This window comes from Petromyzon marinus, chromosome 66 (genome assembly GCF_048934315.1).
Source record: "Petromyzon marinus isolate PM22_M1 ecotype Great Lakes invasive population chromosome 66, UKy_Petmar_22M1.pri1.0, whole genome shotgun sequence".
In the NCBI taxonomy this organism is placed as follows: Eukaryota; Metazoa; Chordata; class Hyperoartia; order Petromyzontiformes; family Petromyzontidae; genus Petromyzon; species Petromyzon marinus.
The window spans coordinates 5,745,038-5,769,251 of NC_133732.1; the positions used below are offsets into that span (position 1 = coordinate 5,745,038).

General features: G+C 53.5%; 1 protein-coding gene across 5 annotated transcripts in view; it reads left to right on the top strand.

Moving 5' to 3' along the window:
- Positions 1 to 24,214, top strand: part of LOC116956558 (ribosomal protein S6 kinase alpha-3-like) — a 120,905-nt gene that overhangs the window by 87,619 nt on the left and 9,072 nt on the right. For 4 of the 5 annotated variants that reach the window (XM_076054461.1, XM_076054460.1, XM_076054462.1 and 1 more), the window contains exons 17-19: positions 9,193 to 9,282; positions 9,798 to 9,956; positions 14,946 to 15,764. In XM_076054461.1, coding sequence (XP_075910576.1) covers positions 9,193 to 9,282; positions 9,798 to 9,956; positions 14,946 to 15,749 — 1,053 coding nt within the window. In that variant the 3' untranslated portion in view covers positions 15,750 to 15,764. Of the gene's footprint in view, positions 1 to 9,192; positions 9,283 to 9,797; positions 9,957 to 14,945; positions 15,765 to 19,435; positions 19,598 to 21,262; positions 21,340 to 24,214 lie in introns of those variants that run through there. The other variant, XM_076054464.1, reaches the window with a different exon arrangement.

Sequence of the window (24,214 nt, forward strand, 5' to 3'; positions counted from 1 at the left end):
CTCACTCACTTGCCCATCCACCCACTCACTCACCCACTCACTCACTCACTCACTCGCCCATCAACACACTCACCCGTTCACTCACTCACTCGCCCATCCACACGCTCACTCAGTCACTCGCCCATCCACACGCTCGCCCATTCACTCGCCCATCCACACGCTCGCCCGTTCACTCACTCACTCGCCCATCCACACGCTCGCCCGTTCACTCACTCACTCACTCGCCCATCCACACGCTCACTCACTCACTCGCTAGTAGAGACTTGTACCACGTGGAGTGTGTGAGCTACTCGCTGGTAGAGACTTGTCCCACGTGGAGTGTGTGAGCTACTCGCTGGTAGAGACTTGTCCCACGTGGAGTGTGTGAGCTACTCGCTGGTAGAGACTTGTCCCACGTGGAGTGTGTGAGCTACACGCTGGTAGAGACTTGTCCCACGTGGAGTGTGTGAGCTACACGCTGGTAGAGACTTGTCCCACGTGGAGTGTGTGAGCTACTCGCTAGTAGAGACTTGTCCCACGTGGAGTGTGTGAGCTACTCACTAGTAGAGACTTGTCCCACGTGGAGTGTGTGAGCTACTCGCTGGTAGAGACTTGTCCCACGTGGAGTGTGTGAGCTACTCGCTGGTAGAGACTTGTCCCACGTGGAGTGTGTGAGCTACTCGCTGGTAGAGACTTGTCCCACGTGGAGTGTGTGAGCTACTCGCTGGTAGAGACTTGTGAGCTACTCACTAGTAGAGACTTGTCCCACGTGGAGTGTGTGAGCTACTCACTGGTAGAGACTTGTCCCACGTGGAGTGTGTGAGCTACACGCTGGTAGAGACTTGTCCCACGTGGAGTGTGTGAGCTACACGCTGGTAGAGACTTGTCCCACGTGGAGTGTGTGAGCTACACACTGGTAGAGACTTGTCCCACGTGGAGTGTGTGAGCTACTCGCTGGTAGAGACTTGTCCCACGTGGAGTGTGTGAGCTACACACTGGTAGAGACTTGTCCCACGTGGAGTGTGTGAGCTACTCGCTGGTAGAGACTTGTCCCACGTGGAGTGTGTGAGCTACTCACTAGTAGAGACTTGTCCCACGTGGAGTGTGTGAGCTACACGCTGGTAGAGACTTGTCCCACGTGGAGTAGCTGGTAGAGACTTGTCCCACGTGGAGTGTGTGAGCTACTCGCTAGTAGAGACTTGTCCCACGTGGAGTGTGTGAGCTACTCGCTGGTAGAGACTTGTCCCACGTGGAGTGTGTGAGCTACACACTGGTAGAGACTTGTCCCCCACGTGGAGTGTGTGAGCTACTCGCTGGTAGAGACTTGTCCCACGTGGAGTGTGTGAGCTACACACTGGTAGAGACTTGTCCCACGTGGAGTGTGTGAGCTACACGCTAGTAGAGACTTGTCCCACGTGGAGTGTGTGAGCTACACGCTGGTAGAGACTTGTCCCACGTGGAGTGTGTGAGCTACTCGCTGGTAGAGACTTGTCCCACGTGGAGTGTGTGAGCTACTCGCTGGTAGAGACTTGTCCCACGTGGAGTGTGTGAGCTACTCGCTGGTAGAGACTTGTCCCCCACGTGGAGTGTGTGAGCTACTCGCTGGTAGAGACTTGTCCCACGTGGAGTGTGTGAGCTACTCGCTGGTAGAGACTTGTCCCACGTGGAGTGTGTGAGCTACACGCTAGTAGAGACTTGTCCCACGTGGTGTGTGAGCTACTCGCTGGTAGAGACTTGTCCCACGTGGAGTGTGTGAGCTACTCGCAGGTAGAGACTTGTCCCACGTGGAGTGTGTGAGCTACTCGCTGGTAGAGACTTGTCCCACGTGGAGTGTGTGAGCTACTCGCTGGTAGAGACTTGTCCCACGTGGAGTGTGTGAGCTTCTCGCTGGTAGAGACTTGTCCCCCACGTGGAGTGTGTGAGCTACTCGCTGGTAGAGACTTGTCCCAAGTGGAGTGTGTGAGCTACTCGCTGGTAGAGACTTGTCCCACGTGGAGTGTGTGAGCTACACGCTGGTAGAGACTTGTCCCACGTGGAGTGTGTGAGCTACTCACTAGTAGAGACTTGTCCCACGTGGACTGTGTGAGCTACTCGCTGGTAGAGACTTGTCCCACGTGGAGTGTGTGAGCTACTCGCTGGTAGAGACTTGTCCCACGTGGAGTGTGTGAGCGACTCGCTGGTAGAGACTTGTCCCACGTGGAGTGTGTGAGCTACACGCTGGTAGAGATTTGTCCCACGTGGAGTGTGTGAGCTACACGCTGGTAGAGACTTGTCCCACGTGGAGTGTGTGAGCTACTCGCTGGTAGAGACTTGTCCCACGTGGAGTGTGTGAGCTCCTCGCTGGTAGAGACTTGTCCCACGTGGAGTGTGTGAGCTACTCACTAGTAGAGACTTGTCCCACGTGGAGTGTGTGAGCTACACACTGGTAGAGACTTGTCCCACGTGGAGTGTGTGAGCTACTCGCTGGTAGAGACTTGTCCCTGACGTGGAGTTTGTGAGCTACACACTGGTAGAGACTTGTCCCACGTGGAGTGTGTGAGCTACTCGCTGGTAGAGACTTGTCCCACGTGGAGTGTGTGAGCTACTCGCTGGTAGAGACTTGTCCCCCACGTGGAGTGTGTGAGTTACTCGCTGGTAGAGACTTGTCCCACGTGGAGTGTGTGAGCTACACGCTGGTAGAGATTTGTCCCACGTGGAGTGTGTGAGCTACTCGCTGGTAGAGACTTGTCCCACGTGGAGTGTGTGAGCTACTCGCTGGTAGAGACTTGTCCCACGTGGAGTGTGTGAGCTACACGCTAGTAGAGACTTGTCCCACGTGGTGTGTGAGCTACTCGCTGGTAGAGACTTGTCCCACGTGGAGTGTGTGAGCTACTCGCTGGTAGAGACTTGTCCCACGTGGAGTGTGTGAGCTACTCGCTGGTAGAGACTTGTCCCACGTGGAGTGTGTGAGCTACTCGCTGGTAGAGACTTGTCCCTCACGTGGAGTGTGTGAGCTACACGCTAGTAGAGACTTGTCCCACGTGGTGTGTGAGCTACTCGCTGGTAGAGACTTGTCCCACGTGGAGTGTGTGAGCTACTCGCAGGTAGAGACTTGTCCCACGTGGAGTGTGTGAGCTACTCGCTGGTAGAGACTTGTCCCACGTGGAGTGTGTGAGCTACTCGCTGGTAGAGACTTGTCCCACGTGGAGTGTGTGAGCTTCTCGCTGGTAGAGACTTGTCCCCCACGTGGAGTGTGTGAGCTACTCGCTGGTAGAGACTTGTCCCAAGTGGAGTGTGTGAGCTACTCGCTGGTAGAGACTTGTCCCAAGTGGAGTGTGTGAGCTACACGCTGGTAGAGACTTGTCCCACGTGGAGTGTGTGAGCTACTCACTAGTAGAGACTTGTCCCACGTGGACTGTGTGAGCTACTCGCTGGTAGAGACTTGTCCCACGTGGAGTGTGTGAGCTACTCGCTGGTAGAGACTTGTCCCACGTGGAGTGTGTGAGCGACTCGCTGGTAGAGACTTGTCCCACGTGGAGTGTGTGAGCTACACGCTGGTAGAGATTTGTCCCACGTGGAGTGTGTGAGCTACACGCTGGTAGAGACTTGTCCCACGTGGAGTGTGTGAGCTACTCGCTGGTAGAGACTTGTCCCACGTGGAGTGTGTGAGCTCCTCGCTGGTAGAGACTTGTCCCACGTGGAGTGTGTGAGCTACTCACTAGTAGAGACTTGTCCCACGTGGAGTGTGTGAGCTACACACTGGTAGAGACTTGTCCCACGTGGAGTGTGTGAGCTACTCGCTGGTAGAGACTTGTCCCTGACGTGGAGTTTGTGAGCTACACACTGGTAGAGACTTGTCCCACGTGGAGTGTGTGAGCTACACACTGGTAGAGACTTGTCCCACGTGGAGTGTGTGAGCTACACACTAGTAGAGACTTGTCCCACGTGGAGTGTGTGAGCTACACACTGGTAGAGACTTGTCCCACGTGGAGTGTGTGAGCTACACACTGGTAGAGACTTGTCCCACGTGGAGTGTGTGAGCTACACACTAGTAGAGACTTGTCCCACGTGGAGTGTGTGAGCTACACACTGGTAGAGACTTGTCCCACGTGGAGTGTGTGAGCTACTCGCTGGTAGAGACTTGTCCTCCACGTGGAGTGTGTGAGCTACTCGCTGGTAGAGACTTGTCCCACGTGGAGTGTGTGAGCTACACACTGGTAGAGACTTGTCCCATGTGGAGTGTGTGAGCTACACGCTGGTAGAGACTTGTCCCATGTGGAGTGTGTGAGCTACTCACTGGTAGAGACTTGTCCCACGTGGAGTTTGTGAGCTACTCGCTGGTAGAGACTTGTCTCACGTGGACTGTGTGAGCTACACGCTGGTAGAGACTTGTCCCACGTGGAGTGTGTGAGCTACTCGCTGGTAGAGACTTGTCCCACGTGGAGTGTGTGAGCTACACACTGGTAGAGACTTGTCCCACGTGGAGTGTGTGAGCTACTGGCTGGTAGAGACTTGTCCCACGTGGAGTGTGTGAGCTACTCGCTGGTAGAGACTTGTCCCACGTGGAGTGTGTGAGCTACTCGCTGGTAGAGACTTGTCCCACGTGGAGTGTGTGAGCTACTCGCTGGTAGAGACTTGTCCCACGTGGAGTGTGTGAGCTACACGCTGGTAGAGACTTGTCCCACGTGGAGTGTGTGAGCTACTCGCTGGTAGAGACTTGTCCCACGTGGAGTGTGTGAGCTACTCGCTGGTAGAGACTTGTCCCACGTGGAGTGTGTGAGCTACTCGCTGGTAGAGACTTGTCCCACGTGGAGTGTGTGAGCTACTCGCTGGTAGAGACTTGTCCCACGTGGAGTGTGTGAGCTACACACTGGTAGAGTCTTGTCCCACGTGGAGTGTGTGAGCTCCTCGCTGGTAGAGACTTGTCCCACGTGGAGTGTGTGAGCTACACACTAGTAGAGACTTGTCCCACGTGGAGTGTGTGAGCTACTTGCTGGTAGAGACTTGTCCCACGTGGAGTGTGTGAGCTACACGCTGGTAGAGACTTGTCCCACGTGGAATGTGTGAGCTACTCGCTGGTAGAGACTTGTCCCACGTGGAGTGTGTGAGCTACACACTAGTAGAGACTTGTCCCACGTGGAGTGTGTGAGCTACACGTTGGTAGAGACTTGTCCCACGTGGAGTGTGTGAGCTACACACTGGTAGAGACTTGTCCCACGTGGAGTGTGTGAGCTACTCGCTGGTAGAGACTTGTCCCACGTGGAGTGTGTGAGCTACTCGCTGGTAGAGACTTGTCCCACGTGGAGTGTGTGAGTTACACACTGGTAGAGACTTGTCCCACGTGGAGTGTGTGAGCTACTCGCTGGTAGAGACTTGTCCCACGTGGAGTGTGTGAGCTACACGCTGGTAGAAACTTGTCCCACGTGGAGTGTGTGAGCTACACACTGGTAGAGACTTGTCCCACGTGGAGTGTGTGAGCTACTCGCTGGTAGAGACTTGTCCCACGTGGAGTGTGTGAGCTACACACTGGTAGAGACTTGTCCCACGTGGAGTGTGTGAGCTACTCACTGGTAGAGACTTGTCCCACGTGGAGTGTGTGAGCTACACACTGGTAGAGACTTGTCCCCCACGTGGAGTGTGTGAGCTACTCGCTGGTAGAGACTTGTCCCACGTGGAGTGTGTGAGCTACACACTGGTAGAGACTTGTCCCACGTGGAGTGTGTGAGCTACTCACTGGTAGAGACTTGTCCCACGTGGAGTGTGTGAGCTACACACTGGTAGAGACTTGTCCCACGTGGAGTGTGTGAGCTACACGCTGGTAGAGACTTGTCCCACGTGGAGTGTGTGAGCTACTCACTGGTAGAGACTTGTCCCACGTGGAGTGTGTGAGCTACTCACTGGTAGAGACTTGTCCCACGTGGAGTGTGTGAGCTACACACTGGTAGAGACTTGTCCCACGTGGAGTGTGTGAGCTCCTCGCTGGTAGAGACTTGTCCCACGTGGAGTGTGTGAGCTACACGCTGGTAGAGACTTGTCCCACGTGGAGTGTGTGAGCTACTCGCTGGTAGAGACTTGTCCCACGTGGAGTGTGTGAGCTACTCGCTGGTAGAGACTTGTCCCACGTGGAGTGTGTGAGCTACTCGCTGGTAGAGACTTGTACCACGTAGAGTGTGTGAGCTACTCGCTGGTAGAGACTTGTCCCACGTGGAGTGTGTGAGCTACACACTGGTAGAGACTTGTCCCACGTGGAGTGTGTGAGCTCCTCGCTGGTAGAGACTTGTCCCACGTGGAGTGTGTGAGCTACACACTAGTAGAGACTTGTCCCACGTGGAGTGTGTGAGCTACTTGCTGGTAGAGACTTGTCCCACGTGGAGTGTGTGAGCTACACGCTGGTAGAGACTTGTCCCACGTGGAATGTGTGAGCTACTCGCTGGTAGAGACTTGTCCCACGTGGAGTGTGTGAGCTACACACTGGTAGAGACTTGTCCCCCACGTGGAGTGTGTGAGCTACTCGCTGGTAGAGACTTGTCCCACGTGGAGTGTGTGAACTACACGCTGGTAGAGACTTGTCCCCCACGTGGAGTGTGTGAGCTACACGCTGGTAGAGACTTGTCCCACGTGGAGTGTGTGAGCTACTCACTGGTAGAGACTTGTCCCACGTGGAGTGTGTGAGCTACACACTGGTAGAGACTTGTCCCACGTGGAGTGTGTGAGCTCCTCGCTGGTAGAGACTTGTCCCACGTGGAGTGTGTGAGCTACACGCTGGTAGAGACTTGTCCCACGTGGAGTGTGTGAGCTACTCGCTGGTAGAGACTTGTCCCACGTGGAGTGTGTGAGCTACTCGCTGGTAGAGACTTGTCCCACGTGGAGTGTGTGAGCTACACACTGGTAGAGACTTGTCCCACGTGGAGTGTGTGAGCTCCTCGCTGGTAGAGACTTGTCCCACGTGGAGTGTGTGAGCTACACACTAGTAGAGACTTGTCCCACGTGGAGTGTGTGAGCTACTTGCTGGTAGAGACTTGTCCCACGTGGAGTGTGTGAGCTACACGCTGGTAGAGACTTGTCCCACGTAGAATGTGTGAGCTACTCGCTGGTAGAGACTTGTCCCACGTGGAGTGTGTGAGCTACACACTAGTAGAGACTTGTCCCACGTGGAGTGTGTGAGCTATACGTTGGTAGAGACTTGTCCCACGTGGAGTGTGTGAGCTACACACTGGTAGAGACTTGTCCCACGTGGAGTGTGTGAGCTACTCGCTGGTAGAGACTTGTCCCACGTGGAGTGTGTGAGCTACTCGCTGGTAGAGACTTGTCCCACGTGGAGTGTGTGAGTTACACACTGGTAGAGACTTGTCCCACGTGGAGTGTGTGAGCTACTCGCTGGTAGAGACTTGTCCCACGTGGAGTGTGTGAGCTACACGCTGGTAGAAACTTGTCCCACGTGGAGTGTGTGAGCTACACACTGGTAGAGACTTGTCCCACGTGGAGTGTGTGAGCTACTCGCTGGTAGAGACTTGTCCCACGTGGAGTGTGTGAGCTACACACTGGTAGAGACTTGTCCCACGTGGAGTGTGTGAGCTACTCGCTGGTAGAGACTTGTCCCACGTGGAGTGTGTGAGCTACACACTGGTAGAGACTTGTCCCCCACGTGGAGTGTGTGAGCTACTCGCTGTTAGAGACTTGTCCCACGTGGAGTGTGTGAACTACACGCTGGTAGAGACTTGTCCCACGTGGAGTGTGTGAGCTACTCGCTGGTAGAGACTTGTCCCCCACGTGGAGTGTGTGAGCTTCTCGCTGGTAGAGACTTGTCCCCCACGTGGAGTGTGTGAGCTACTCGCTGGTAGAGACTTGTCCCACGTGGAGTGTGTGAGCTACTCGCTGGTAGAGACTTGTCCCAAGTGGAGTGTGTGAGCTACTCGCTGGTAGAGACTTGTCCCAAGTGGAGTGTGTGAGCTACACGCTGGTAGAGACTTGTCCCACGTGGAGTGTGTGAGCTACTCACTAGTAGAGACTTGTCCCACGTGGACTGTGTGAGCTACTCGCTGGTAGAGACTTGTCCCACGTGGAGTGTGTGAGCTACTCGCTGGTAGAGACTTGTCCCACGTGGAGTGTGTGAGCGACTCGCTGGTAGAGACTTGTCCCACGTGGAGTGTGTGAGCTACTCGCTGGTAGAGACTTGTCCCACGTGGAGTGTGTGAGCTACACACTAGTAGAGACTTGTCCCACGTGGAGTGTGTGAGCTACACACTAGTAGAGACTTGTCCCACGTGGAGTGTGTGAGCTACTCACTGGTAGAGACTTGTCCCACGTGGAGTGTGTGAGCTACACACTGGTAGAGACTTGTCCCACGTGGAGTGTGTGAGCTACACGCTGGTAGAGACTTGTCCCACGTGGAGTGTGTGAGCTACACGCTGGTAGAGACTTGTCCCACGTGGAGTGTGTGAGCTACTCGCTGGTAGAGACTTGTCCCACGTGGAGTGTGTGAGCTACTCGCTAGTAGAGACTTGTCCCACGTGGAGTGTGTGAGCTACACACTGGTAGAGACTTGTCCCACGTGGAGTGTGTGAGCTACTCGCTGGTAGAGACTTGTCCCTGACGTGGAGTTTGTGAGCTACACACTGGTAGAGACTTGTCCCACGTGGAGTGTGTGAGCTACACACTGGTAGAGACTTGTCCCACGTGGAGTGTGTGAGCTACTCGCTGGTAGAGACTTGTCCCACGTGGAGTGTGTGAGCTACACACTGGTAGAGACTTGTCCCACGTGGAGTGTGTGAGCTACACACTGGGAGAGACTTGTCCCACGTGGAGTGTGTGAGCTACACGCTGGTAGAGACTTGTCCCACGTGGAGTGTGTGAGCTACACACTGGTAGAGACTTGTCCCACGTGGAGTGTATGAGCTCCTCGCTGGTAGAGACTTGTCCGACGTGGAGTGTGTGAGCTACTCGCTGGTAGAGACTTGTCCCACGTGGAGTGTGTGAGCTACTCGCTGGTAGAGACTTGTCCCACGTGGAGTGTGTGAGCTACTCGCTGGTAGAGACTTGTCCCACGTGGAGTGTGTGAGCTACTCGCTGGTAGAGACTTGTCCCACGTGGAGTGTGTGAGCTACTCGCTGGTAGAGACTTGTGAGCTACACGCTGGTAGAGACTTGTCCCACGTGGAGTGTGAGAGATTTGTATCTCGTCTGTGTTACTCGCCCCCCCCTCCCCCGTTGATTTTGCTTCTTCAAATGGACGCAGATCATCGACAAGAGCAAGCGGGACCCCTCGGAGGAGATTGAGATCCTTCTCCGCTACGGGCAGCACCCCAACATCATCACGCTGCGCGACGTGAGTGCTGGTCGCTCGATCGCCCGCTCGCTCGCTCGCTCGCTCACTCACCCACTCACTCATCCACCCACTCGCTCGCCCACTCATTCACTCACTCGCCCACTCACTCACTCACTCGCCCACTCACTCACTCGCTCACTCGCCCACTCACTCACTCGCTCACTCACTCACTCATTCACTCACTCGCTCGCCCACTCACTCACTCACTCACTCGCCCGCCCACTCGCCCACTCACTCGCCGGCTCGCTCGCTCGCTCGACCGATGGCGCGTGTTTGTGTGTGTGTGTGTTTGTGTGTTTGTGTGTGTGTGTTTGTGTGTGTGTGTTTGTGTGTGTGTTTGTGTGTGTGTGTTTGTGTGTGTGTGTTTGTGTGTTTGTGTGTGTGTTTGTGTGTGTGTTTGTGTGTGTTTGTGTTTGTGTGTGTGTGTGTGTTTGTGTGTGTGTGTGTGTGTTTGTGTGTGTGTGTTTGTGTGTGTGTGTTTGTGTTTGTGTGTGTGCGTGCGTGTCGGTGCGAAGGTTTACGACGACGGGAAGCACGTCCACCTGGTCACGGAGCTGATGACGGGCGGCGAGCTGCTGGACAAGATCCTGCTGCAGAAGTTCTTCTCGGAGCGCGAGGCCAGCGCAGTGCTGCAGACGGTGACGCGCACCGTAGCTTACCTTCACTCGCAGGGGGTGAGACTCGCTCACTCACTCACACACACACGTTTACTTACACACACACTCACTCACTCACACACTCACTCACTCACACACACTCACTCACACACTCACTCACTCACACACACACACACTCACACACGCTCACTCACCACTCACACACACACTCACTCACACACACGCTTACTCACACACTCATTCACACACTCACTCACACACTCACTCACGTTTACTTACACACTCACTCACACACTCACTCACTCACACGCTCACTCACTCACTCACACACTCACACACTCACTCACACACTCGCTCACTCACTCACTCACACGTTTACTCACACGCTCACTCACACACTCACTCACTCGCTCACTCACTCACACGCTCACTCACACGCTCACTCATTCACACACACACTCACTCACACACTCACTCACACACTCACTCACACACTCACTCACACACTCACACACACTCACTCGCTCACTCACACGCTCACTCACTCACTCATTCACACACTCACTCACACACTCACTCACACACTCACTCACACACTCACTCACACACTCACACACTCACACACTCACACACACGCTTACTCACACACACACACACACGCTCACTCACTTGCTCACTCACTCACACGCTCACTCGCTCACTCACTTACACACTCACACACTCACACACTCACGCACTCGCTCACTCACTCACTCGCTCACTCACTCACACACTCACGTTTACTTACACACTCACTCACACACTCACACACACTCACACACTCACACACTCACACGCTCACTCACTCACTCATTCACACACTCACTCACTCGCTCACTCACTCACACGCTCACTCGCTCACACACTCACACACTCACACACTCACTCACGTTTACTTACACACACTCACACACACGCTTACTCACACACACACTCACACGCTCACTCACTCACTCGCAGGGGGTGCGACACGCTCACTCACTCACGCTCACTCGCTCACACACTCACACGCACTCACACACTCATTCACACGCTCACTCACACACACACTCACACACTCACTCGCTCACTCACTCACACACACACTCACACACTCATTCACACACTCACTCACTCACACACACTCACTCACACACGTTTACTTACACACACTCACACACACGCTTACTCACACACACACTCATTCACACACTCATTCACACACTCACTCACGTTTACTTACACACACACTCACACGCTCGCTCACTCACTCACTCACACACACACACACACGTTTACTTACACACACACTCACTCACACACTCACTCACTCGCTCACACGCTCACTCACACACTCACTCACTCACACGCTCACTCACTCGCTCACACACACACACACTCACTCACACACTCACACACTCACACACGTTTACTTACACACACTCACACACTCACTCACTCACACACTCACTCGCTCACTCACTCACTCACACACTCGCTCACTCACTCACTCGCTCGCTCACTCACTCACACGCTCACTCGCTCACTCACACACACACTCACACACTCACTCACTCACACACACTCACACACTCACACACGTTTACTTACACACTCACTCACACACTCACACACTCACTCACACACACACTCACTCACACGCTCACTCACTCACTCACACACTCACTCACACACACACTCACTCACACACTCACACACTCACACACTCACACACTCGCTTACTCACACACACGCTCACTCACTCACTCACACACTCACTCACACACACACTCACTCACACACTCACACACACGTTTACTTACACACACACTCACACACTCACTCACTCACTCACACACACTCACACACTCACACACGTTTACTTACACACTCACTCACACACTCACACACTCGCTTACTCACACACACGCTCACTCACTCACTCACACACTCACTCACACACACACTCACTCACACACTCACACACACGTTTACTTACACACACACTCACTCACACGCTCACACACTCGCTCACACGCTCACACGCTCACTCACACGCTCACTCACTCACACGCTCACTCACTCACACGCTCACTCACACGCTCACTCACATGCTCACTCACACGCTCACACGCTCACTCACACACTCACTCACACACTCACTCACACACTCACTCACACACTCACTCACTCACTCACACACTCACACACACACTCACACACTCACTCACACACTCACACGCTCACACGCTCACTCACACGCTCACTCACTCACTCACACACTCACTCACTCACTCACACGCTTACTCACTCACACGCTTACTCACTCACACGCACACTCACACACTCACACACACACACGCTCACTCACTCACTCACTCGCTCACTCGCTCACTCACTCACTCACACGTTTACTTACACACACACTCACACACACGCTCACACACACGTTTACACACACTCACTCGCTCACACACACACTCACACACTCACTCGCTCACTCACACAATCACTCACTCACTCGCTCACACGCTCACACGTTTACTTACACACACTCACTCAGACACACGCTCACTCACACGCTCACTCACTCACTCACACACTCACTCACTCACACACACGCTTACTCACACACACACACACTCACTCACTCACACACTCACTCACTCACACGCTCACTCGCTCACTCACTCGCCCACTCACTCACACACACGCTCACTCACACACACACTCACACACTCACTCACTCGCTCACTCACTCACTCACACAATCACTCACTCACTCACACACTCACTCACTCACACACACGCTTACTCACACACACACACTCGCTCATTCGCTCACACACTCACACACTCACTCGCTCACTCGCTCACTTGCTCACACGCTCACACACACGCTCACTCACTCACTCACACGTTTACTTACACACACACTCACACGCACACTCACACGCTCACTCACTCACACGTTTACTCACACACTCACTCGCTCACACGTTTACTTACACACACACGCGCACACTCACTCACACACTCGCTCACTCACTCACACGTTTACTCGCTCACACGTTTACTCACTCGCTCACTCACACGCTCACTCGCTCACACGCTCACACGCTCACTCGCTCACACACACACACACTCACACACTCACTCACTCACACACACACACTCGCTCACACACTCACTCACACGCTCACTCACACGCACGCTCACTCACACGCTCACTCACTCACACGCTCACTCACACGCACGCTCACTCATACACTCACTCATACACTCAGTCACACGCTCACTCGCTCACACGCTCACTTACACGCTCACTCACACGCTCCCTCACTCACACGCTCACTCGCTCACTCGCTCACACACTCACTCGCTCACACATACACTCACTCACACGCTCACTCACTCGCTCGCTCACTCACACATACACTCACTCACACGCACGCTCACTCATACACTCACACATACACTCAGTCACACACTCACTCGCTCACTCGCTCACTCGCTCACACGCTCACTTACACGCTCACTCACACGCTCACTCACACGCTCACATGCTCACTCACATGCTCACACACTCACACACTCACACGCTCGCTCACTCGCTCACACACTCACTCACTCACTCACACGCTCACTCACTCACACACTCACTCACACGCTCGCTCACTCGCTCGCTCACTCAGTCACACGCTCGCTCACACGCTCGCTCACTCACACGCTCACTCACACGCTCAATCACACGCTCACTCACACATACTCACTCACACGCTCACACGCTCACTCACACGCTCACTCACACGCTCACACGCTCACTCACACGCTCACTCGCTCACTCACACGCTCACACACACGCTCACACGCTCACTCACACGCTCACTCGCTCACTCGTACGCTCACTCGCTCACACACTCACACGCTCACTCACACGTTCACTCGTACGCTCACTCGCTCACACGCTCACTCACTCGCTCGCTCACTCACTCACTCACACGCTCGCTCACTCACACGCTCACACGCTCACTCACTCACTCACACGCTCACTCACACGCTCACTCACACGCTCACTCACACGCTCACACGCTCACTCACTCATCTCACCCACTCACACGCTCACTCGCTCACTCGCTTACTACTAACAGCACTTGCCCCTACAGTCTGCTCGAGGCTACACGGGTTATCTGTGTCTTTGTATGCTCATAGGTAGCTGCTGCTACTCGCTACTCACGGCACTTGCCCCATCACTGTACGAGGCTACACGGGGGACCTTTGTGTGTGTGTGTGTGTGTTGGCCAGGTGGTGCACAGGGATCTCAAGCCCAGCAACATGCTGTTTGTGTGTGTGTGTGTTGGCCAGGTGGTGCACAGGGATCTCAAGCCCAGCAACATGCTGCTTGTGTGTGTGTGTGTTGGCCAGGTGGTGCACAGGGATCTCAAGCCCAGCAACATGCTGTTTGTGTGTGTGTTGGCCAGGTGGTGTACAGGGATCTCAAGCCCAGCAACATGCTCTTTGTGTGTGTGTGTGTGTTGGCCAGGTGGTGCACAGGGATCTCAAGCCCAGCAACATGCTGTTTGTGTGTGTGTGTGTGTTGGCCAGGTGGTGCACAGGGATCTCAAGCCCAGCAACATGCTGTTTGTGTGTGTGTGTTGGCTAGGTGGTGCACAGGGATCTCAAGCCCAGCAACAATGCTCTTTGTTTGTGTGTGTGTGTGTTGGCTAGGTGGTGCACAGGGATCTCAAGCCCATCAACATGCTGTTTGTGTGTGTGTGTTGTCCAGGTGGTGCACAGGGATCTCAAGCCCAGCAACATGCTGTTTGTGTGTGTGTGTGTGTTGTCCAGGTGGTGCACAGGGATCTCAAGCCCAGCAACATGCTGTTTGTGTGTGTGTGTTGGCTAGGTGGTGCACAGGGATCTCAAGCCCAGCAACATGCTCTTTGTTTGTGTGTGTGTGTGTTGGCTAGGTGGTGCACAGGGATCTCAAGCCCATCAACATGCTGTTTGTGTGTGTGTGTTGTCCAGGTGGTGCACAGGGATCTCAAGCCCAGCAACATGCTCTTTGTGTGTTTGTGTGTTGGCCAGGTGGTGCACAGGGATCTCAAGCCCAGCAACATGCTGTTTGTGTGTGTGTGTGTGTTGGCCAGGTGGTGCACAGGGATCTCAAGCCCAGCAACATGCTGTTTGTGTGTGTGTGTTGTCCAGGTGGTGCACAGGGATCTCAAGCCCAGCAACATGCTGTTTGTGTGTGTGTGTTGTCCAGGTGGTGCACAGGGATCTCAAGCCCAGCAACATGCTATTTGTGTGTGTGTGTGTGTTGTCCAGGTGGTGCACAGGGATATCAAGCCCAGCAACATGCTATTTGTGTGTGTGTGTTGTCCAGGTGGTGCACAGGGATCTCAAGCCCAGCAACATGCTGTTTGTGTGTGTGTGTGTTGGCCAGGTGGTGCACAGGGATCTCAAGCCCAGCAACATGTTGTGTGTGTGTGTGTGTTGGCCAGGTGGTGCACAGGGATCTCAAGCCCAGCAACATGCTGTTTGTGTGTGTGTGTGTGTTGGCCAGGTGGTGCACAGGGATCTCAAGCCCAGCAACATGCTGTGTGTGTGTGTGTGTTGGCCAGGTGGTGCACAGGGATCTCAAGCCCAGCAACATGCTGTGTGTGTGTGTGTGTTGGCCAGGTGGTGCACAGGGATCTCAAGCCCAGCAACATGCTGTTTGTGTGTGTGTGTGTGTGTTGGCCAGGTGGTGCACAGGGATCTCAAGCCCAGCAACATGCTGTTTGTGTGTGTGTGTGTTGTCCAGGTGGTGCACAGGGATCTCAAGCCTAGCAACATGCTGTTTGTGTGTGTGTGTGTTGGCCAGGTGGTGCACAGGGATCTCAAGCCCAGCAACATGCTGTTTGTGTGTGTGTGTGTTGTCCAGGTGGTGCACAGGGATCTCAAGCCCAGCAACATGCTGTTTGTGTGTGTGTGTGTTGTCCAGGTGGTGCACAGGGATCTCAAGCCCAGCAACATGCTCTTTGTGTGTGTGTGTGTGTTGGCCAGGTGGTGCACAGGGATCTCAAGCCCAGCAACATGCTGTTTGTGTGTGTGTGTGTGTTGTCCAGGTGGTGCACAGGGATCTCAAGCCCCGCAACATGCTGTTTGTGTGTGTGTGTGTTGGTCAGGTGGTGCACAGGGATCTCAAGCCCAGCAACATGCTGTTTGTGTGTTTGTGTGTTGGCCAGGTGGTGCACAGGGATCTCAAGCCCAGCAACATGCTGTGTGTGTGTGTGTGTTGGCCAGGTGGTGCACAGGGATCTCAAGCCCAGCAACATGCTGTTTGTGTGTGTGTGTGTTGGCCAGGTGGTGCACAGGGATCTCAAGCCCAGCAACATGCTGTTTGTGTGTGTGTGTGTGTTGGCCAGGTGGTGCACAGGGATCTCAAGCCCAGCAACATGCTGTTTGTGTGTGTGTGTGTGTTGGCCAGGTGGTGCACAGGGATCTCAAGCCCAGCAACATGCTGTTTGTGTGTGTGTGTTGGCCAGGTGGTGCACAGGGATCTCAAGCCCAGCAACATGCTGTTTGTGTGTGTGTGTGTGTTGGCCAGGTGGTGCACAGGGATCTCAAGCCCAGCAACATGCTGTTTGTGTGTGTGTGTTGTCCAGGTGGTGCACAGGGATCTCAAGCCCAGCAACATGCTGTGTGTGTGTGTGTGTTGGCAAGGTGGTGCACAGGGATCTCAAGCCCAGCAACATGCTCTTTGTGTGTGTGTGTTGGCAAGGTGGTGCACAGGGATCTCAAGCCCAGCAACATGCTGTTTGTGTGTGTGTGTGTTGGCAAGGTGGTGCACAGGGATCTCAAGCCCAGCAACATGCTCTTTGTGTGTGTGTGTGTGTTGTCCAGGTGGTGCACAGGGATCTCAAGCCCAGCAACATGCTGTTTGTGTGTGTGTGTTGTCCAGGTGGTGCACAGGGATCTCAAGCCTAGCAACATGCTGTTTGTGTGTGTGTGTGTGTTGGCCAGGTGGTGCACAGGGATCTCAAGCCTAGCAACATGCTGTTTGTGTGTGTGTGTGTGTTGGCCAGGTGGTGCACAGGGATCTCAAGCCCAGCAACATGCTGTTTGTGTGTGTGTGTGTGTTGGCCAGGTGGTGCACAGGGATCTCAAGCCTAGCAACATGCTGTTTGTGTGTGTGTGTGTGTTGGCTAGGTGGTGCACAGGGATCTCAAGCCCAGCAACATGCTGTTTGTGTGTGTGTGTGTTGTCCAGGTGGTGCACAGGGATCTCAAGCCCAGCAACATGCTGTGTGTGTGTGTGTTGTCCAGGTGGTGCACAGGGATCTCAAGCCCAGCAACATGCTGTTTGTGTGTGTGTGTGTTGGCCAGGTGGTGCACAGGGATCTCAAGCCCAGCAACATGCTGTGTGTGTGTGTGTTGTCCAGGTGGTGCACAGGGATCTCAAGCCCAGCAACATGCTGTTTGTGTGTGTGTGTGTGTTGTCCAGGTGGTGCACAGGGATCTCAAGCCCAGCAACATGCTGTTTGTGTGTGTGTGTTGTCCAGGTGGTGCACAGGGATCTCAAGCCCAGCAACATGCTGTTTGTGTGTGTGTGTGTGTTGTCCAGGTGGTGCACAGGGATCTCAAGCCCAGCAACATGCTGTGTGTGTGTGTGTTGGCAAGGTGGTGCACAGGGATCTCAAGCCCAGCAACATGCTGTGTGTGTGTGTGTTGGCAAGGTGGTGCACAGGGATCTCAAGCCCAGCAACATGCTCTTTGTGTGTGTGTGTGTGTTGGCTAGGTGGTGCACAGGGATCTCAAGCCCAGCAACATGCTCTTTGTGTGTGTGTGTGTGTTGGCCAGGTGGTGCACAGGGATCTCAAGCCCAGCAACATGCTGTTTGTGTGTGTGTGTGTTGGCTAGGTGGTGCACAGGGATCTCAAGCCCAGCAACATGCTGTTTGTGTGTGTGTGTGTGTTGTCCAGGTGGTGCACAGGGATCTCAAGCCCAGCAACATGCTGTTTGTGTGTGTGTGTGTGTGTTGGCCAGGTGGTGTACAGGGATCTCAAGCCCAGCAACATGCTGTTTGTGTTTGTGTGTGTGTTGGCCAGGTGGTGCACAGGGATCTCAAGCCCAGCAACATGCTGTTTGTGTGTGTGTGTGTGTTGTCCAGGTGGTGCACAGGGATCTCAAGCCCAGCAACATGCTGTTTGTGTGTGTGTGTGTGTTGTCCAGGTGGTGCACAGGGATCTCAAGCCCAGCAACATGCTGTTTGTGTTTGTGTGTGTGTGTTGGCCAGGTGGTGCACAGGGATCTCAAGCCCAGCAACATGCTGTTTGTGTGTGTGTGTGTGTTGTCCAGGTGGTGCACAGGGATCTCAAGCCCAGCAACATGCTGTTTGTGTGTGTGTGTGTTGGCCAGGTGGTGCACAGGGATCTCAAGCCCAGCAACATGCTGTTTGTGTGTGTGTGTTGGCTAGGTGGTGCACAGGGATCTCAAGCCCAGCAACATGCTCTGTGTGTGTGTGTGTTGGCCAGGTGGTGTACAGGGATCTCAAGCCCAGCAACATGCTGTGTGTGTGTGTGTGTGTTGGCTAGGTGGTGCACAGGGATCTCAAGTCCAGCAACATGCTGTTTGTGTGTGTGTGTTGTCCAGGTGGTGCACAGGGATCTCAAGCCCAGCAACATGCTCTTTGTGTGTGTGTGTTGGCAAGGTGGTGCACAGGGATCTCAAGCCCAGCAACATGCTGTTTGTGTGTGTGTGTTGGCCAGGTGGTGCACAGGGATCTCAAGCCCAGCAACATGCTGTGTGTGTGTGTGTGTTGGCCAGGTGGTGCACAGGGATCTCAAGCCCAGCAACATGCTGTTTGTGTGTGTGTGTGTTGGCCAGGTGGTGCACAGGGATCTCAAGCCCAGCAACATGCTGTTTGTGTTTGTGTGTTGGCTAGGTGGTGCACAGGGATCTCAAGCCCAGCAACATGCTGTTTGTGTGTGTGTGTTGGCTAGGTGGTGCACAGGGATCTCAAGCCCAGCAACATGCTGTTTGTGTGTGTGTTGGCCAGGTGGTGCACAGGGATCTCAAGCCCAGCAACATGCTCTTTGTGTGTGTGTGTGTGTTGGCCAGGTGGTGCACAGGGATCTCAAGCCCAGCAACATGCTGTTTGTGTGTGTGTGTGTGTTGGCCAGGTGGTGCACAGGGATCTCAAGCCCAGCAACATGCTGCTTGTGTGTGTGTGTGTTGGCCAGGTGGTGCACAGGGATCTCAAGCCCAGCAACATGCTGTGTGTGTGTGTGTGTTGGCCAGGTGGTGCACAGGGATCTCAAGCCCAGCAACATGCTGTTTGTGTGTGTGTGTGTTGGCCAGGTGGTGCACAGGGATCTCAAGCCCAGCAACATGCTGTTTGTGTTTGTGTGTTGGCTAGGTGGTGCACAGGGATCTCAAGCCCAGCAACATGCTGTTTGTGTGTGTGTGTGTTGGCTAGGTGGTGCACAGGGATCTCAAGCCCAGCAACATGCTGTTTGTGTGTGTGTTGGCCAGGTGGTGCACAGGGATCTCAAGCCCAGCAACATGCTGTTTGTGGACGCGTCGGCCGACCCGGAGTCCGTGAGGCTCTGTGACTTCGGCTTCGCCAAGCAACTCCGTGCCGACAACGGCCTGCTGATGACGCCCTGCTACACCGCCAACTTCGTCGCTCCAGAGGTCGCCTGCCCGCTCGCTCGCTCGCTCGCTCACTCGCTCACCCACTCACTCACCCACTCACTCACCCACTCACCCACTCACTCACCCACTCACTCACCCACTCACTCACTCGCCCACTCACTCGCCCACTCACTCACTCACCCACTCACTCACCCACTCGCCCACTCACTCGCCCACTCACTCACCCACTCACTCACTCACTCACCCACCCACTCACTCACTCGCTCACTCACCAACTCGCTCACTCAGTCACTCGCTCACTCGCTCACCCACTCACTCACCCACTCACTCACCCACTCGCTCGCTCACTCGCTCACCCACTCACTCACCCACTCACTCACCCACTCACTCACTCACCCACCCACTCACTCACCCACCCACTCACTCACTCGCTTACTCACTAACTCACCCACTCACTCACTCACTCAATCACTCACCCACTCGCCCGCTCACTCACTCACACACCAACTCACCCGCCCACTCAGTCACTCACTCGCTCACTCACTCACTCGCCCACTCAATCGCTCACCCACTCACTCACCCACTCACCCACCCACTCACCCACTCACTCACCCACTCGCTCACTCACTCGCTCGCCCACCCACTCCCTCACTCACTCGCTCACCCACTCACGCACTCACTCAGTCACTCACTCACTCACCCACCCACTCACTCACCCACTCAATCGCTCACCCACTCACTCACCCACTCACTCACTCACCCACTCACTCGCCCACTCACTCACCCACTCACTCACTCACCCACTCACTCACTCACTCACCCACCCACTCACTCGCTTACTCACTAACTCACCCACTCACTCACTCAATCACTCACCCACTCGCCCGCTCACTCACTCACACACCAACTCACCCGCCCACTCACTCACACACTCACTCGCTCGCTCACTCACTCACTCACTCACTCGCCCGCTCACTTACTCACTCACACACTCACTCAGTCACTCGCTCGCTCACTCACTCACTCACACACTCACTCAGTCACTCGCTCGCTCACTCACTCACTCGCCCACTCACTCACTCAGTCACTCACTCACTCACCCACCCACTCACTCACCCACTCGCTCGCTACTCAATCGCTCACCCACTCACTCACCCACTCACTCACTCGCCCACTCACTCACCCACTCACTAACTCACCCACTCACTCACTCACTCACTCGCCCACTCAATCGCTCACCCACTCACTCACCCACTCGCCCACTCACTCGCCCACTTACTCGCCCACTCACTCACCCACTCACTCGCCCACTCACTCACTCACTCACACACTCACTCAGTCACTCGCTCGCTCACTCGATCGCCCGCTCACTCACTCACCCACTCTCTCACCCGCCCGCTCACCCACCTGCTCGCTCACTCACATGCTCACTCAATTGCCCACTCACTCACCCACCCACTCACCCAACAACTCACTCACCCACCCGCTCACTCACCCACCCGCTCACTCACCCACCCACTCACCCACCCGCCCACTCACCCACCCACTCACCCACTCACTCACCCACTCACTCACTCACTCACCCACCCACCCACTCACCCACCCACCCGCCCACTCAATCACCCAACCACTCACCCACCCACTCACCCACTTACTTGTCCATGACCCTTGACCCTTGGCCGTAACCCTTGACCCCGTCCTCAGGTTCTGAAGAAGCAAGGTTACGACGCGGCCTGCGACATCTGGAGCCTGGGCATCCTCCTGTACACCATGCTGGCTGGGTACCTCATTCACTCATTCATTCACTCATTCATTCACTCATTCATTCACTCATTCATTCATTCACTCATTCACTCACTCATTCACTCACTCATCCTCCTGTACACCATGCTGGCTGGGTACCTCATTCACTCACTCATTCACTCACTCATTCATTCACTCATTCACTCACTCATTCACTAATTCACTCACTCATACACTCATACACTCACTCATCCTCCTGTACACCATGCTGGCTGGGTACCTCATTCACTCATTCATTCACTCATTCACTCACTCGTTCACTCATTCACTCATTCATTCACTCACTCATTCACTCACGCATCCTCCTGTACACCATGCTGGCTGGGCACCACACTCATTCATTCACTCACTCATTCACTCATTCATTCACTCATTCACTCATTCATTCACTCATTCATTCACTCATTCATTCACTCATTCACTCACTCATTCATTCACTCATTCATTCACTCATTCACTCACTCATTCACTCACACATCCTCCTGTACACCATGCTGGCTGGGTACCACACTCATTCATTCACTCATTCATTCACTCATTCATTCATTCACTCACTCACACACTCATCCTCCTGTACACCATGCTGGCTGGGTACCTCATTCACTCATTCATTCACTCACTCATTCACTCACTCACTCATCCTCCTGTACACCATGCTGGCTGGGTACCTCATTCACTCATTCATTCACTCATTCATTCACTCATTCATTCACTCATTCACTCACTCATTCACTCACTCACTCACTCATCCTCCTGTACACCATGCTGGCTGGGTACCTCATTCACTCATTCATTCACTCATTCATTCACTCATTCATTCACTCATTCACTCACTCATTCACTCACTCACTCATCCTCCTGTACACCATGCTGGCTGGGTACCTCATTCACTCATTCATTCACTCATTCATTCACTCATTCATTCACTCATTCACTCACTCATTCACTCACTCACTCATCCTCCTGTACACCATGCTGGCTGGGTATCTCATTCACTCACTCATTCACTCATTCATTCACTCACTCATTCATTCACTCACTCATTCACTCATTCATTCACTCATACACTCACTCATACACTCACTCATCCTCCTGTACACCATGCTGGCTGGGTACCTCATTCACTCATTCATTCATTCACTCATTCACTCACTCATTCACTCATTCATTCACTCATTCATTCATTCACTCATTCACTCACTCACTCACTCATCCTCCTGTACACCATGCTGGCTGGGTACCTCATTCACTCATTCATTCACTCATTCATTCACTCATTCATTCACTCATTCACTCACTCATTCACTCACTCACTCATCCTCCTGTACACCATGCTGGCTGGGTACCTCATTCACTCATTCATTCACTCATTCATTCACTCATTCATTCACTCATTCATTCACTCATTCACTCACTCATTCACTCACTCACTCATCCTCCTGTACACCATGCTGGCTGGGTATCTCATTCACTCACTCATTCACTCATTCACTCACTCATTCATTCACTCACTCATTCACTCATTCATTCACTCATACACTCACTCATACACTCACTCATCCTCCTGTACACCATGCTGGCTGGGTACCTCATTCACTCATTCATTCATTCACTCATTCACTCACTCATTCACTCATTCATTCACTCATTCATTCACTCATTCACTCACTCATTCACTCACTCACTCATCCTCCTGTACACCATGCTGGCTGGGTACCTCATTCACTCATTCATTCACTCATTCATTCACTCATTCACTCATTCACTCATTCATTCACTCATTCATTCACTCATACACTCACTCATACACTCACTCATCCTCCTGTACACCATGCTGGCTGGGTACCACACTCATTCATTCACTCATTCACTCATTCATTCACTCATTCACTCACTCATTCACTCACTCATCCTCCTGTACACCATGCTGGCTGGGTACCACACTCATTCATTCACTCATTCATTCACTCATTCACTCATTCACTCACTCATCCTCCTGTACACCATGCTGGCTGGGTACCACACTCATTCATTCACTCACTCATTCATTCACTCACTCATTCACTCACTCATCCTCCTGTACACCATGCTGGCTGGGTATCTCATTCACTCATTCATTCACTCATTCATTCACTCATTCACTCACTCATTCACTCATTCACTCATCCTCCTGTACACCATGCTGGCTGGGTACCACACTCATTCATTCACTCACTCATTCATTCACTCACTCATTCACTCACTCATCCTCCTGTACACCATGCTGGCTGGGTATCTCATTCACTCATTCATTCACTCATTCATTCACTCATTCACTCACTCATTCACTCATTCACTCATCCTCCTGTACACCATGCTGGCTGGGTACCACACTCATTCATTCATTCACTCATTCATTCACTCATTCACTCACTCATTCACTCATCCTCCTGTACACCATGCTGGCTGGGTACCACACTCATTCATTCACTCATTCATTCACTCATTCATTCACTCATTCACTCACTCACTCATTCATTCACTCATCCCCCTGTACACCATGCTGGCTGGGTACTCAATTCACTCATTCATTCACTCATTCATTCACTCACTCATTCACTCACTCATCCTCCTGTACACCATGCTGGTTGGGTACCACACTCATTCATTCACTCATTCACTCACTCATTCACTCATTCATTCACTCATTTACTCACTCATTCACTCACTCATCCTCCTGTACACCATGCTGGCTGGGTACTCAATTCACTCATTCATTCACTCATTCACTCACTCATTCACTCACTCATCCTCCTGTACACCATGCTGGCTGGGTATCTCATTCACTCATTCATTCACTCATTCACTCATTCA